General features: G+C 40.4%; 1 protein-coding gene across 2 annotated transcripts; it reads right to left on the reverse strand.

Annotated features, from left to right (window-relative positions):
• Nucleotides 1-4,378: 4,378 nt before the first annotated feature.
• Nucleotides 4,379-6,760, reverse strand: LOC129718688 (myosin light chain alkali). Of its 2 annotated transcripts, none has more exons than XM_055669719.1 (5): nucleotides 6,453-6,760; nucleotides 6,274-6,304; nucleotides 5,670-5,978; nucleotides 5,521-5,607; nucleotides 4,379-4,723 (listed from the first exon to the last, which is right to left on the reverse strand). In XM_055669719.1, the coding sequence occupies exons 1-5, from the start codon at nucleotides 6,453-6,455 to the stop codon at nucleotides 4,680-4,682; spliced, it is 474 nt and encodes a 157-aa protein (XP_055525694.1). In that variant the 5' UTR covers nucleotides 6,456-6,760; the 3' UTR covers nucleotides 4,379-4,679. The 2 variants fall into 2 exon arrangements, with proteins under 2 accessions (XP_055525694.1, XP_055525693.1); XM_055669718.1 differs by lacking the exon at nucleotides 4,379-4,723 and adding an exon at nucleotides 5,193-5,301.
• Between the last annotated feature and the right edge of the window lie 9,848 nt (nucleotides 6,761-16,608).

A 16,608-nucleotide genomic window follows, 5' to 3' on the forward strand; every position in this document is an offset into this window, starting at 1 on the left:
ACCGAAAAAAACATTTTTTTATGCCGAATGTCTTAGAAATGCAGAACACGTCAAGATCTGGTGTTATCTAAAAAAACGGGAAAAAACGACTTTCTGGGACTTAGACATTTTTGAGCTGGAAACAATCTCATTTCACTTGTTCTATTCTCAATTTCACTTCACTGTCAATCTCACTCCACGGAGGTGATTTTTGTCACCTCACTTGAGGTGGAATCGGGAATAGGTCTAAAAAAGTGAAGTGAGCGTGAGAGTGAAATATATTTCACCGTGAAGTGACTCCCGTAATAAGCACCATTAACGAGCTACTCACCACCAGCTGCAAAGTCAACGCACATCACACCGCATCAGTTCGAAGCGATACTACCCACGGCGAAGGGCTTGGCGCATCGCCTCTCGAGGAAGGCTGGTGCAGCATTCGCACAGCAATCGTGGAGACCGCAACGGCGACACTTGAAGTGGAAGCACCGAGTAGAAAATACGACTGGTATAACGGGGAGTGTGAGGTAGCGGTGAATGACAAGAACAGGACCTGGGCGATATACCTGGACAGGTCAACGAGAAAGAACAAGGCCGATTATAAACGGGCACGGAACCACGATTCTCAGACGAAAGAAGCGCCAGCAAGAGGTTCATGAACATAAGAATCTGGAGCAGCTGTACCGTGCCAGAAAGTAAACCAGTCTCGCAGAGGCTATGTGCCGCAAGCCGACATTTGCAATGATGCGGATGCGAACCTTCACACGGATGCCAGAGAGGTGGTTGACAGGTGGAAGAAATACTTCAATGGACACCTGAATGGCAATACAGTGAACAGAAGCGAAGCAGGAACTGACCTAGTAGCACCAGCAGCAGATGACCGAGTACCAGCTCCCGATGTTCATGAAGTTTTTTGTGAGATCGGGAAGCTGAAGAACAACAAAGCAGCAGGCATAAACGGACTGCCGAGCTCTTCAAACATGGGAGAGAGGCACTGGCTAGAGCGCTGCAATGGGACATTTACAGGATTTGGGAGGATGAAAAACTGCCAGACGAGTGGATGGAGGGAGTCGTCTGCCCCATCTACAAGAAGGGCGACAACATGGAGTGCCGCAACTACCGCGGTATCTCGCTAATCAATGCCGCCTACAAAATACTCTCACAGATCGTGTTCCGTCGTTTATCACCTTTAACCAGGAGATTCGTGGGCCAGCACTAAGCGGGTTTGATGGGAGCTCGTGCCACCACGGATCCGATCTTCTCAATCCGATAGATCTTACAGAAATGTCGCGAGTACAACGTCCCCACACATCACATCTTTATCGCCTTCACGGTGGATTATTATACAGTCGATCGAGGACAGCTATGACAGATCATGCACGACAACGGATTTCCGGATAAACTGACTCGACTAACCAAGGCCACCATGGCGCAAGTGATGTGCTACGTGCATGTTTCGGAGATACTCTCGAACCCCTTTGAATCGCGCAGTGGGTCAAGACAAGGTGATGGACTCTCCTGTTTGCTGTTCAACATCGTCCTTCAAGGTGTGACTTGAAGGGCGGGAATCGACACGAGAGGCACAATTTTCACAAGGTCTGTTCGCGGATGTTCGCGGATGCCTTAGGCATCATAACACGTAACTTTGCGACGATGGAGGAAACTTACGCCCGACTGAAAGCCGAAGCCGGGTGAATCGGACTACGGATAAATGCGTCGAGAACGGTCACTGGTGACCGCCGACAATAACACCAGCAAAGAGATCCAGAGACGTACCCAGACTGGAAATCGTGCCAACTTTTCATTTTGGAAGACACTTTGATCGAGTCGAGTGCGACGACGCACAAAGTTCACGCTGTACAAAACCCTGATAAAACCGGTAGTCCTCTACGGAATCGAGACAACAACGCTTATCGTGGAGAACCTTTACGCCCTTGGAGTTTTCGAAAGGAAGGTGCTGCGGACTATCTACGGTGGAGTACAGACAGGCGACGGAGAATAGCAACGGCGCATGAACCACGAGCTGCACGCGCTACTTGGACCACGAGCTTGCACACCTGTCGAAAATCAATTAGTTGCGTTGGACCGGTCACGTCGTGAGGATGCCGGACGACAACCCCGTGAAATCATTTCTCTTCAACCCTGCCGGTTCCAGAAATAGAGGGGCGCAGCGTGCACGATGGCACGACCAGATCGGAGGAGACTTGCTGGTGATGAGATACCTGGGGAACTGGTGAAACACAGTCCAAAACCGAGTAACATGACGAAAACCTCTTGATACAGCACGAGCCACCACGGCTCTCGTCTGATTGGTAAGGTAAGTTAAGGTGTTCCTCAAGAACCTTTGACCATTTCTATTTTTGCTGTACATGAACGATGTCAACTTCATTCTAACGTGCACAAAATTATCCTATGTCGATGATATAAAGTTGTTAATAATTTTCGCAGCTGGTGTTTCTGTTTCGCTTTGCGAAGAAGTTTAAAAACGTCTACTGGCCTTTATCAGAATACACGTCTGTGTTCTGAACACTCTATAATCAGGGTAGGAAAAACGCTTTGAGGCTGTTCAGCGCAAATTCGTCCGCTTCGCTTGACACAATCTCAGGAGAAAACGAATGACAACTGATGCTTGCTCTTTCAGGTTGGAACCGTTGGAAGATAGACTTCATTGATGACCTTCCTGCTGCTACTTAGCACTTTAGACATCAACATACGTCGCCGCTACTTCAGATCGCACTCGTTTCTGAGCATCTTTCGCGTGTTCAATAGCTGTTTTAAATTTTAAAGTGTCTCGTGAAGTGAACAAGCATAGTTTTATGCGTGTTTTGTGTAATTTTTGTTGTTATTATTAGTGAGGTCATCGGGGTTGGTAAAAATTCGGAGTCTACGGACCACAGTGCAACACTCAAGCAGCTTTCCCGCCTCAACATGATACTATGGGTTCCCGTTTACTGTGAACTTGCTAATAACAGTAGGTCACAATACAAGGATCTTCTTATCAATTTATTTGACTCGAACCGTTTCTGTACTAAGTAGGGGAACTGTTCCATTATTCATCCCAGCTTAATTTAAAACTAGTAAAAAATGCATATATTCTAAACTAAACCAGTCTACTAATCCATGGAATCGATTCTCCTTAGTTAACTTAAGGTTTTTCATAAAGTAGAATCTTCAAAAACTTACCTAAAATCTCTAAATTTGTTGTTTTAGTTGGGCGTCTACACTCAAAAACTAATTTATTTCAATCATCTACCCAAGAAAACGAAATTCACGCATTGCTCTATACGGCTACAACGAGATTCGTTCAGCAGCCAACCAAAGTTTTTTCATTATTCGAGGACTACATTTTGTATTAATCACTAAACAAAATCACTCACTACACTAAGAATACTTTGATCTTCACCTCAAATTTCCAAAAACAAGCTTTATATATTAGAAATATATAATATGAATTCTTACAAATCTTGAATTTCATCTGTATGTATTCTCATTTGTTTTCACTGCGTTGAAGATAATCAAAAGTTGCCAAATCAGTTTCTGTTAATACGAAAAAATCATACTGAAAATGTTGAACCAGTCCGACATAATTGACACAAATCGACAGCACTGCAATGGTTACCTAGATTATCAATTTTGCGCGTAAACAATTAACTACAACGGACACTGCCCTGTTCTCTGTCATTAAAACAAAATCGTGAGTCCTAACCGAAATTTGTCACTTTCACAACGCTGAACCTGAGAGCTCAGCACATGTGCTCTGCTTTTGCAATTTTTTTTTATTTGACTTTTTCGTTCCGAAGTATAAGCACGCTCGATCACTGCACACAAAAGTAAGATGGTGCGCTCGCAAGATACAATCGCTCGCAATACGCTTTGAAGTATGCAAACTCATGAAAATACCTCAACATGTCGCCGCTTCTGCAAAACCATTCGTTCGGTCCTTCTCGAGGCATGTAAATTTAGTTATTGCACCAAAAGGTGTGCGAAGAAAGAGCACAAGTGGGAGTAATGGCGAGAGTATGAGTAAAAACAATTGGTTTTGGGAGCCTACGTTCAGAGCGTACATTCGAAGATACGAATAGCTTGAAAGGAGAATACTCGATAGAGTGGTTTTTGTTATAGTGAGTTAAGGGTGAGTCAATTTTGAGGAATAAAAGCAAGCGAAATTAGTAAAACCACCTTCTCGAAACAGTTCTCTCGATAATTCACAATTCAATTTTGACATTGAACCCAATGTATCTGCACAGACGAGTTTAAAGGTTTAAAAAGTTTTGATAAAATTCAACGCTTCAATTAAACTTGGATTTTTATTAATACGAAGAGCTTTCAAATGAAACCCAGGACTTTTTCGCATCGGTGTGAAGGCACAAGGCTGTGATATTTACAAAAACCAAACTGAAAATAATAATGCGAAAGGATTTGGTAATCTCTTTATACACATATATTTTTATATTAAACTTAAAAAAAAGAAATTAATAATAACCGCTCCCATACTAGATGTCATTATAAATTATCAGTTTTCGTGTTAACGCGCTTGTGTTGGTGGTGTTGATGAGGCGCCGTTCAAATTATTTTTGTATTTATTCGATGTTTTGCTCTATGCAAATTGTTATTTCTCTGGACGTAGGTGGTTCTTTCATTCAATTATTGTTAATATAACCATCATACATTTTCTACGGTTGGGATCAACCGCAGAACTGGATCTAATATGCTGGTGGTGTATAGTCACACAATCTCTGAAGAAATGCTGGAAAATCAAACGTAATCGAATCAAACAGTTGTCACTAGCTGGTATGCGAGCTGAGCAAAGCAAGATTCATCCTTATGCAAAAGTTATTATAACCATTGAAAAAATTATCGTTTGGTTGAGCTAGAATAAAAATAACGTAATCTCATCCAAAAGGTGGTGCAGACACAATTTCTAGACCGAGAGCACAAGTTACGAAAATCTAAATATAAATTGGTTGCGTGAGATTTTGCCAGTATGAGATTTTTGTACGGTTTTACATAGTGCGCTGAAAATAGCACCGTTTGACGAAAAACACGTGGTTAAGTAATCAACGAATACACCCACAGTATTGGTGCTACATGAGAGTTCTAGAATGCGGGGCATTTTGCTATGAAGAATGAAATTTTTTTCTCCTTTGTAAAAATTACATTTTTTTTTTGGCGAAAGCAAAAAGCGATTGACAAAAGTAACAAATAGATATACTTACGAATACTCTTACATATTACTTGCTGGTAAATTTAGTAATGTAGATGTTTATTGAAGTGTTTACTTAAGGTTGATCACTACCATGTTGTCCATCATTTTTTTGAGGAAGGCTGTTATTTTACAATTATGTGGTTGTTTTCGAGGTTATCACATTACAGACATAGAATCCAAGGTATACATATAGGAACATTTATCCAAATACACATTTTAAAATGACATGTAAAAAACGAAAAGAATAGTTTATATGAAAGGAAACAATCGATCGGGTAGAAGGAATGAAGTAATGTTCTCGGGTTATCAAATAATTCAGTTAAAGAATCAACACTCACGGGCATATGGGATGTTGCCGTCATCGTCCTCGGGGTCCATGCAATCCTTGAAGACTGCGTCAAGTTCATCTTCGGTCAGCTTTTCTCCTGTGATGCGAAGAAAAAAAATCACTTACCAATTCGAGCCTAACTATTATAACCAATCATACCCAGAGCAAGTAAGCTGTGGTTCAATTCAGCCAGCAGCATGGTGCCGTCCTCATTTTTGTCGTACAGCTTCAAGCACTCAAGGAAATCCTCGTAGCATCCCTGCTCCTTTTCTTTCTTAACCTGAGCGTAGATGGGCAGGAATTCTTCAAACTTGATTTGCTTCTCGCCACGCTTCTTGGTTCCGCCCATTTTGCCAATCAGGTCCAAAGTTGGGTTGAGGTTGAGAGCGCGCAGGGCATTTCCAATTTCGAAGGCATCAATGCTATTTTTGCCCTCGAAATCGTAGACGGAGAACACAAACTGTGCCTCTGCAGAATTTATCGTATCATTATATCATTCACGATTATGGTACAGTCGGTTTAGTGGTATTTGATGGTTAAAAATACTAAATTTTGTAACAACAAGTTGAAATTGAAACGATCAGCTCCATGGTATTTATTCACTAAAGCTCTTTTAATAGAAACATCACGTTCTCACTTAAAAATACACTTTTATATAACTGAAATTCCAAGCAGGCGCAATGGAGCAATATATTTTTACCACTGATCCAGCTAAACCTCACCGCAAATTAGAACCAAGCGTTTCTATGACAGAAATACTTACTCTCAATTTCAACGTCTTTCAGATCGGCTGCCTGAAAGGAAAATCAAATTCGAAATTCCGTTAAAACTACTCATTATCACACCACAAAACATCGTTATTTGAACCGAAAAAAAAATCTTATCACGAAACACTAAAGACCAAAAATTCTTTTTTCTATTCAAAACACTAGGAGCACCTACCATTGTGATCTTGTGTATCTCGCGGATCGCAGTAGACTCAACTGAGGACGATTCTTAATCACGGATCACGACGTAGTGAAATCAGTGCGAGATATATTTGGCTAATGCAAAGTAAATTTCAGAGCAGCGAACCTTGAGAGCGCACACTACCATTACCGGCTGCTCGGAGCTGGCACACATGCGCAGTTGGTTTCCTGTTGTACGATTTCATTCAATTTTCTTCAAATTTTACACACCGGGACTGTCTACTTAGAGATCCCAGCGAACCGGTACACGGGGACCTGACCAACATCCAACATTTTGCGCACCCAGTCTACTACCACTTGTTCGGCCTTTGCTCGATGGTATTTTTACTCCTACGACAGGGAGTGACTTCACTAAGACCGAAACGAGTGATTTTAGCCTTTTACGGAATAACACCTTTTCGATTGGGACATACCTGCCGGAATGTGATCACTATGTGTAGAATATAGGTCATTTGGGTGTAACGAATAACAATGGACAATTAATTACTGTGTATTTTGTTTTTCGTTCTTATGATCATTTAATAACAACGTTATTGAATCAACGTTAATAAATCTTTATAATTCTTTATAATTTTCATCACATCTATAATATCGTTCAGACCTGGCGTCTCCAAATTTACCGCATTAGGAAGGTTTCGTGAAGAATCATTACCAGAACAAATTAGCGATATGAGTGACAATTAAATAAAAATAGTTCTTATATTTAAAGTTTACTCAAATTGATCATTACAAGATAATAATAGTGAAAAAATGTTGGATCCAGCATCAAAAAAAATTAAACCGTCATGAAACGAGTTGACTCTAACAGACAAGTTCATTGTTAACTACACTTTAAAACATAATAAATTGATTCAATAACGACAAGTTTGATGGTGTACGCGTTCTATACTGTTTATCCTCTGTTGAATTGACTATCGTTTTTAAAATTTGCTAAACAAAGTAAACGAAGTTCTTTGTCTCGCAAATGACATAAATGATGAAAATATATGAAAAATATTAAATTCCGATCACGTTTTAACAGATTTTGAAACATTTTATATTGTATACCTTGCTATAAAGCCTCCCACAAATCCACGAATTGTTGAAATTACAACGATACGATACAACGATAACTTTCAACGACTTGCCAGCGTGTCATGTAGCAATTATGGTGTCGAACTATGATGGTCATATTTGTTACCCCTAAAAACATTTACATGCCAAATTTGGTTGTATTTGCTTGATTGGTTATTGAGTTGTGCGAAATTTGTGTTTCATTTGTATGAGACCCCTCCCTTACAAAAGAGGGAGGGATGTCAAACCATTATGGACATATTTGTCACCCCTAAAAACATCAACATGCCAAATTTGGTTCCATTTAGTTGGTTAGTTGTAGTTTGATGTACAGAAATTTTTATTTCATTTGTATGGAACCCCTTCCTTCCAGAAGAGGGAGGGATCTCGAAATATCTTAGTCGCCTTTTTCGGCCCCTAAAACCCCTATTTACAAAATTTCACGCCGATTGGTTCAGTAGTTTCCAAGCCTATATGGATCAGATAGACAGACAGAGCTGCATTTTTATATGTTTAGATTATAAAAAGGTTTGAGAAAAAAAGATTTAGTAAAAGTTTATACTCACCCAATACATATTAAAATTAATCTGAATATTACTACTTTTTCCATCATGAAACGCAAAATAAGCACATATCGCCTCGACTCGAACAACACTGAAGGTCCAAACACAATGGATACGTCTGCGTTGCTTTGTCGTTAATTTGACAGAAAATATATGGGCTAACTGTCAAATTGCTGCAAACGTAGCCGCAACGTATCCACTGTGTTCAGGACTTGATAGTAAGGCATCCTGCGCTGTACAGTGGTGATTCGCTCGTTGAGTGTTCGTTAGTTGGGGGTTCGCTAGTTGGGCCGTCATCCAACTAAAAAGCACTCTAATGTCAGAATTCAACGTCATTCAAATGCATTTAAGGGGTCCGAAAGGTGAAAAAACTATTACTATAATAAAATTACATTAATTATTGTTGTGAAAAATTTATAAACATGTAGTAAGTTTGTTCCTCAGCACATGTTATACATCCACAACATTTTGTGTGTAATTTAGAGGATGATTGTTCGATTGTTTGATCTTTTATTTCTTCAACGCCTTCACCGGGAATATCCAGCGTCGCGATTCTACATTTTTAGGCGAGAAGCAGAGTGATGTGCTTGCGCTTTATCACTTTGCTTCTCGTTGGAAGTTCTTTCTTGTATTAAAAAAATATTGACCAAATACATTAATTATTTACCACAGCAGCAAGGCAGAAGAGCAAAGTTTATTTTCGTTGATATAGTTTTACCGCTATAAAATTAGGAAATCTTTTCAAAGCAGAAAAAAAAAACAACCAATTGGAGCTCCCATGTGAAAAATTTGAAACTGTCAGTTAACCCAACTAACACGATTCGCTGATTCGGTGGCAGTCGTGTTCCAACCAATGATTCCGGCTGTACTGTGCAACTAAACTGCGATTTGCTTTAGAATACAAGCAGAGATACATCATCGTAAATGAGGGAAAACAGCTTGATATCTTACATAATAAGTCACTATGGTAGCAAAAAAGGGTAGTAAATTTTGACCATTATCTATCAGATAAGCTGCTTGTTTAGGAAAAGAAGATAATTTTCTTGAAATAAAACGGCGAGAGTTCTTAGAACACTACTCACTGGAGATTTTCTTGACAGAGTTTTCATTTCTGTAGACATCATTCATAAAATGGAAGTCGCCATCTGAGACTGAGAATATCACCGGACCGGAAGTCGGTATTTAACATTTTGTGCAAAGTCCCGGCTCTAGCAATATAAATATTACACGCGTGTGTACGTGCGCGTAAAAACCGCGTAAATCTCGAAATCTGCGACGAAAACAACTTTATTTGCTAAAAGGTTTCAATCATTTCTGCTAAAAATTTTCGAAGAGAATCTATATCAAGGAAAATTATAGAAAGGTTAGACCAAATCAGTGAATATTCAGTAATCGGATTAAGTAACCTCATCGGACACACAACGTACGACGTTGGCGGCGACGAATTCCAATGTGCATCGGCGGAATCCAAAGTAGACTCGTTTTTCAGCCATAAGGCGTTGACGAATTTCTCTGCTGGTGTCGGTACACGAACTTGTCTACCACCTCGATTTCATTAACGCTAATATGAATTTGTGGTTTGTACTGTCTTCTCTGGAACCTCTTCCTCTCATGTACTTAGTCTTAATGCCCAAATAGCGATCACGCCTTCTATTTTGTATGGAGAAGGTGTCATTGCGCCGTGTGTGTATTTGGGCCTTTAGATGCGCTCATGGCCAGACTAATTCCCCCGGTTTCAACCTTCAGTCTGATGTACGTCTCCGTCATCCTCTCATGGGTTCGCTACAAAATCAGTGACCTGATGTCAAAGCCAAAGAGCTTAACAGACCACATAAATATCATGCCACTTCACAGTGGTCTAAACTCGAAAAATCGTGATCGTTTTAGATTTGACTGTGAAATATTGATTTTAGGTACCCAGTGTCTTCAGCAAGTTTGTTTCATATAACAAGGCCTTTCTTTTGGCGTTTTCGGTTTTTCTATTGGTTTGATATTTTCATTTGTTCTAAAGATATTTCTGGTTTTTTGGTGGAAATAGCCATATTTTGAGTCCAAATTTCTCCGAAGGTTGAAGATAGTAGCAAACCAGACTATATGCATTTGAAAGTTTGTCGAAAGAATTGCATTATTCAAACGTGTTCCACTGTTCCTAGTTGTATCCAACCGAGTACAGAATGGAAGGAAAACACCCCTCGTAACAGTCAGATTCAACAGTTATGACGTATAAAGTTGAAGTATTTAGTAAAAAAAACTATTTAATACTTTATGTTTTCAGTTTCTAATGATTTACTCTACGTCAGATGCTTCCGATGATTCCAAATCTTCTTCTGTTTTAGTTAAATCTAACAAATATAAAGCATCAGTTGATAAACTTCTCTCAGTTTTACGAATGATGCTATGTTTGCTAGAAATAAGTGGATCCGATAGCTCCAGCAAGCGGTGAAGAATATCGGTGTTTGTAGCCACCCGCGAAATTTTACGAGAATGATGTTCACGTGTTTCCCGTATAATTTTGTTCAATGCTTCCTGTGCTTCTTCCGAGAGCTGTCCTATCGGAACCAGAAAGTGGTCAGCATTCTGTGCACCGTGAATAAGTATTTTGTGTGCTGACGCAGGTAGATAGTACCATGGATATAACCCCACTAATTTTCGCACCGTGTCGATGCAATATTTATCGAATTTTTCCGTGTTCGACTTTCTACCAGAAGCAACAGCTTGAAGGATGGCTCCACAACGCTTCAGTACATTTATATCAAGTCCTGTGGAAAAAATACAGGATTATAAATGCAAGCAAATAATTTGCAAACTTCGAAGAGATATGAACTCGAAATATGGCTATTTTCAGCAAAAAACTAGAAATATCTTTACAACAAATTAAAATATCAAACCAATATATTCTACAAAAATGCGAGGTTTAGCAGAATGAACAAAATCTTAGAACATCTTGAATTGTTTCGAAAAAGTACAGAAAAAGTTATGGACAAAAGCTCATTTTGAGGGGTGTTTTCCTTTCATTCAGTACTCTGTTGGATACAACTGGAAGCAGTTGAACTCTTATAAGTAATGCAGTTTTTTTGACAAACTTTCAAATGCATACAGTCTGGTTTGTTACTATCTGCAACCTTCGGAGAAATATGGACTCAAAATATGGCTATTTTCAGCGAAAAACTAGAAATATCTTGAGAACAAATGAAAATATTAAACCAATATATTCTATAAAAATGCGAGGTTTAGCAGAATGAACGAAATCTTAGAACATTTTGAACTGTTTCGACTATTACAGAAAAAGTTATGGACAAAAAACTAATTTTGAGGACTGTTTCTCGTAAAACTCTATTTCGCCATATCAGACGTACAGATAGAAGATTACAGTGTTCCGCAATTCTTTTTCTTATAGATTTTTCTACAACTTTGCTGAAGAAAGCAATCGAGTATTTTAAAAATTTAAAAAAAATAATTTTTTTATCCAACTACTAGGGGGATTGATCAAAAAACCTAAAACGCCAAAAAAAGGCCTTGTTATATGAAACAAACTTGCTGAAGATACTGGGTACATAAAATCAATATTTTACAGTCAAATCTAAAACGATCATGATTTTTCGAGTTTATACCACTGTGCACTTGTGTCGATAACAGCCCTACGTATCACACCTTCCAAAGCGATAATCCGTGAATTGTCGTGACCCTCTTCGAGATTCGAAGGGACTCGATAGTGTCCCCGAAACTCGAATTACGCACATCACCCAATCCATCGTCGACTTGGCTAATCATGTCAGTTTATCCGGTAAACCGTAATCGTGCATAATTATAATCTGCCATAGCTGATCTCAAACGATTATGTCGTACGCCGATTTAAAATTGATGAACAAATGATGTGTGGGCACATTATATTCACAGCATTTCTGTAGGACCTACCGTACCGCGAATGTAAGGTCCGTGGTGGTTCGGGCCCACATAAATCCCGCTTGGTATTGCCTCACAAACTCCCTTGTAAACGGTAATATTCGACGACACAGAATGCGAGAAAGTACCCTGTAGGTGGCGTTCAGCAGCGTTATTGTACGGTAGTTGCAGCAATCCAACTTGTCGCCTTTTTTGTAGATGGGGCACACTGTACCCTCCATCCACTCCTCCGGTACTACCTCCTTCTCCCAAATTTTTGTTGGCAATACACTTGGTGTAGCGCCTTAGCCAGTGATTCGCCACCGTGTTTCAACAGCTCGCTGGAGAGTTGGTCAGCTCCAGCTGCTTCGTTGTATTTCAGCTGGCCGATGTCCTCTTTAACTTCCTGGATGGCAGGGGCTGGAGATACCACTCCTTCATCGTCCTCTGCCTCCATTGCCGTTAAAGCTAAGATGCTCGTCGTAGTACTGCCTCCACCTTTCAATCACCTCACACTTGTTCATGAAAAGGTTGCCGTCCAGGTCCCTGCACATGTCGGCTTATGGCACATAGCCTTTGCAGGAACTGTTCAGTTTCTAATAGAACTTTCGTGTGTCATTTGCATGGTATAGTTCCTCCACCGCCGCGAGATCGATCTTCCTGCCGGCGCCTCTTTTCCCGTAAGACCGAATATTGTCTTTTCAGTGCGCGTTGGTAGCGCTTCACGTTCGGTGTTGCAGCATTCTCGCTCGTTCTGCAACCCTCTCTTCCACTAACTGTTTGCACTCGTCGCCAAACCAGTCGTTTCTCGTGTTCGGAGCCATTGTACCAAGTGCCGCTTCAGCAGTACTACCAATAGCTGATCGAATGTCCCTCCAACCATCTTCAAGAGTAGCTGCGCTAAGCTGCTCTTCCGTTGGTAATGTTGGTTCCAGCTACTGTGCGTACTCCCGTGTAACTTCGGCGCCCCTACCCGCAACTGCGCGATGTTCGGTCGCGATGGACGACTTTGACACGTGTTTCGCACCGTCGAAAGTTTTGAGCGCATGCATACCTACTGAAGCGAGGTAATGGTTCGAATTTATATTCGTACTGCGGTGGATGCGAACGTGTATGACGTCTGAAAAGAATTTACCGTCGATTAGAACGTGATCGATTTGGTTCTCCACTTGTGAGTCAGGTGATCTGCATGTGGCTTTGTTGATGTCTTTGCGAGGAAAGCAGGTACTTCTGACTACCTTACCACGGGAGGCTGCAAAGTTCACACATCGTTGGACGTTATCATTTGATGCGATGTGCAGGCTATTCGGCCCGATCAGTGGTCTGTACATTGCCTCACATAGAACGCTTCTTTCTCGTCTTTGGGTCTTCCTTCATGTGGGTAGTGCACATTGATGATGCTGTAGTTGAAGAACCGGCCCTCAATTCTCAACTGACACATCCTGGCACTGAACGGTTGCTACCCGATCACGCGTTGGCGCATTGTAAAGCCAGTCCCCAGCTCGTTGGTGGTGCCACAGCGTCTGATAAAAGGTAGCCTCTCGATGTCCGCTTTTCCATACTTCCTGTCCCAACTATCAAAGTTCCTGCAGTGCTACGATTTCGAAGTTGCGTGGATTGAGCTCATCATATATTATCCTGACGCAGCCGTGATAGCCTAACGATCTGCAGTTCCATGAATTGAGTTTCCAAACGTAGTCCTTATTTCGTTAACACACTAATGATCGCGACGCACCTTCTCACTTAGCTTTTGTCGAACAACATTGCCCAGCCAACGCCAACCAGTTGATTTCATGTTTTAACTGGTGAGATAGGAACTTGTGAGGGCCGGAGCTAAGTTTGAATTCCTTTCCAAGTTGCCAATTTACCATTTGAAACTCACAAAAAAAACATGCCGCGTAAAAACGACTTTTCTGTAAAATACGCGTAACAAACCGCCAAAACCACAATAGATCTACTATCAATGGTCTTCTTGAATTTGACCCAGCTTTCCAAAAAACCGGGATAAAATGTCGTCGAATATAGTTATTTGGTTTCCTAACCCATTCCCGTCGGGTGAGGCCATACGGCATCCGATTCAGGAATACTTATATTGCGATGTCGGTTCAGAAAATACTTATATTGCAATGTCGGTTTTACTAAATTGTCAGAAACCACTTAAATACCTATCAATATCATTTTTGGGGGGTTTTTGAATTTTGTTCACAGTTTCTTGCCATTACTATCTTGCATTCAAACATTTTCCGGTCCCTGAACATTAATTTTCGACACAGTGCCTTAAAAAGAAGAAAGAAAGAATAGAGTTTTCTTCTCCATTATTTATGACCCTTTTTCTTTCAGAAGTTGCTTTTTCCCTTTCCAAATACGTCTATGACCCCCACATTCATATAAGAATCGAAATGTATTGGGCTATGATGAAACAGGACACATGAATAAGCTATTCATGATGGCTCATATACAGCTAATGCTTATACAGGCAACGAATCTGTTTTGAGGTTCACATGACAGCTTGCGCATGTATTTTGTTTTGGACATGACAGCCTAGTTTGATCATTTTGAGGATGTTCTGCTGGTTTGGCCTGCGCTGTTGACAGCCTATTGATCGGCTGAGGCTGTCATCGTTGATATTGGACTCGCACTCCTTCAGTTCTCCTTTTTTAAAGCCGATGCTATTAACGACAGCTTGGAATGGAAGCACCAACAGACATAAAGAGATGATAAATTACAGCCCGTTGGGCATTGCATGTGTGCATGTCATCAGTGGCTGTCGGGCCGTCGTGTACCGAACGTATGGGGAGCAAGGAGAGCTGTGCAATACAATGAGAGCCGAATCGGTTTAGAATTTGCAGTCACGGAAAGACAGTATTTTTTAGAAGCTTGCTGCATGCTAAATTCTACAGTAACCCTGTTGACTTTCCTCCTAAAAAAATGAAACCCTTTTATTAAAAAACTGATCTGAGTAACGAATAATAGTTCTCCTCAGGGAATTGTAATCATGGCGCCATATTGACTAGAAGAACAAGGTTTCGATAAGACTCCCTTCCTCTTGAGCAATTCCACAAAAAACGGGTAACCAATTGAATCGACCATTTTTGATTTGACTGAAACTTTGCATAGACGTTTTCATAGGCAAAAGATGCCATATTGTGTTATTGGTTGAATTTTTTGGACACGACGCATTTCTGAGAAGTTATCGAAAAATGCTATTTTGGGAAGGTATTGATGATTACAAATATTTTTAGGGCCAAAACGGTTAGTTTGATCGGTGTGACGTCTTTAGCAAAGTTTTAGTTTTGAATAGTTTATTTGACACGGCACGATACAATTTATGTTTAACTGAGCCAAGTACAAATTTTATTAATTCTAGATTAGCAGGGAAAAGAGTAAGGCCCATTTTTTTATTTCTCGCGGCCCGTTTCTCGGCACGGCGTTTTATTTTTCAAATGGTGCGAAAAAGTTATCTTCTATGCGCATATTTAAGTTTCAAGAACCTACCATTAGTTCCATCCGACAAAAATTAAATCAGCAAGGTCGACATTCTGTTCTCATTTCAGACTGTATTTGGAGGTGATCGATTACCGTACGTGGCGGTGGTAGTGTCTGCAATCGCGAACGTAAAATACATCGCGTGACGTCAGACACATAGAGATTTTTGACACATGATTCATGAACATGTACTTCGGCCCACCAAGCGTGCAAACGCGTCGAAAATATCTAATTTTAAATTTCCTACAGAGTTGCGCTGTCAGCCGTTGCTGCCGGTCGCACTCATATGAACACCTTCGGAAAACCACTACAACGTTTAAAATCTCGGGAGAAAATTATTCAACCGGCTTCTAAATGCCATAGGCACACAGTAAATAACATGAATGCAGCTTCGTTAAGATTATTTCATTGGAAACGATGGCAAAAAGTGTGCATCGAAAAAAAAACTATGGAAAAGTTCCTGACTGCGAGCGACCCCCATGAGCATCGTACGTATCCATATATCTAGTCTGTGTATATGTAAACTAAACAGCTTTCCATTTGCTGCCGAACAGTTGGTAAAAATAATTCTGAAAGGCAAACTCATGGGAGCTATCCTACTAAATTTAACCTGGTTTGGTTACTCCAACCAACGAAAGCAGAACCGAGATATTTGTTGCGCCAGAGTTTCAACAGTTTGGATTCGCACTAACCTGTTGAGTGGCAGACGTGACACCACCAGACTGCGGGCTCTAACAGAAAAGCTTGCTAAGAGACATGAAACATGACATAATTTTCAACAAATTGTGTGACAATGTTTTGGGCACGATTCCAAAACGGAAGTTGGAATTAAAGATACCATACCAATACCATATCGTACGTTTCTGTTTAGTTAAAGCAACTATGCATACCTGCGATGGAAGGAATGTGAAATGCGGAATTTCTGCGCCCAGTGAAATTTTAAGCTTTCATTAATGTGATCAGATCTGAATTGTTTATATTAGTATCCTCTGTGTACATTGTAATCAACTTAAATGAACACATACTGATTCGGCGGAGATATGTATTAATATTAAGCGGGGTTTCATGGTCTTGTGGCTAGTAAGAATGTCTTCAGAACACAGTTGATTAAAAATATATCAGATACTATTGAAATTCAAAAATATT

The sequence above is a fragment of the Wyeomyia smithii genome, chromosome 1, assembly GCF_029784165.1.
Source record: "Wyeomyia smithii strain HCP4-BCI-WySm-NY-G18 chromosome 1, ASM2978416v1, whole genome shotgun sequence".
In the NCBI taxonomy this organism is placed as follows: Eukaryota; Metazoa; Arthropoda; class Insecta; order Diptera; family Culicidae; genus Wyeomyia; species Wyeomyia smithii.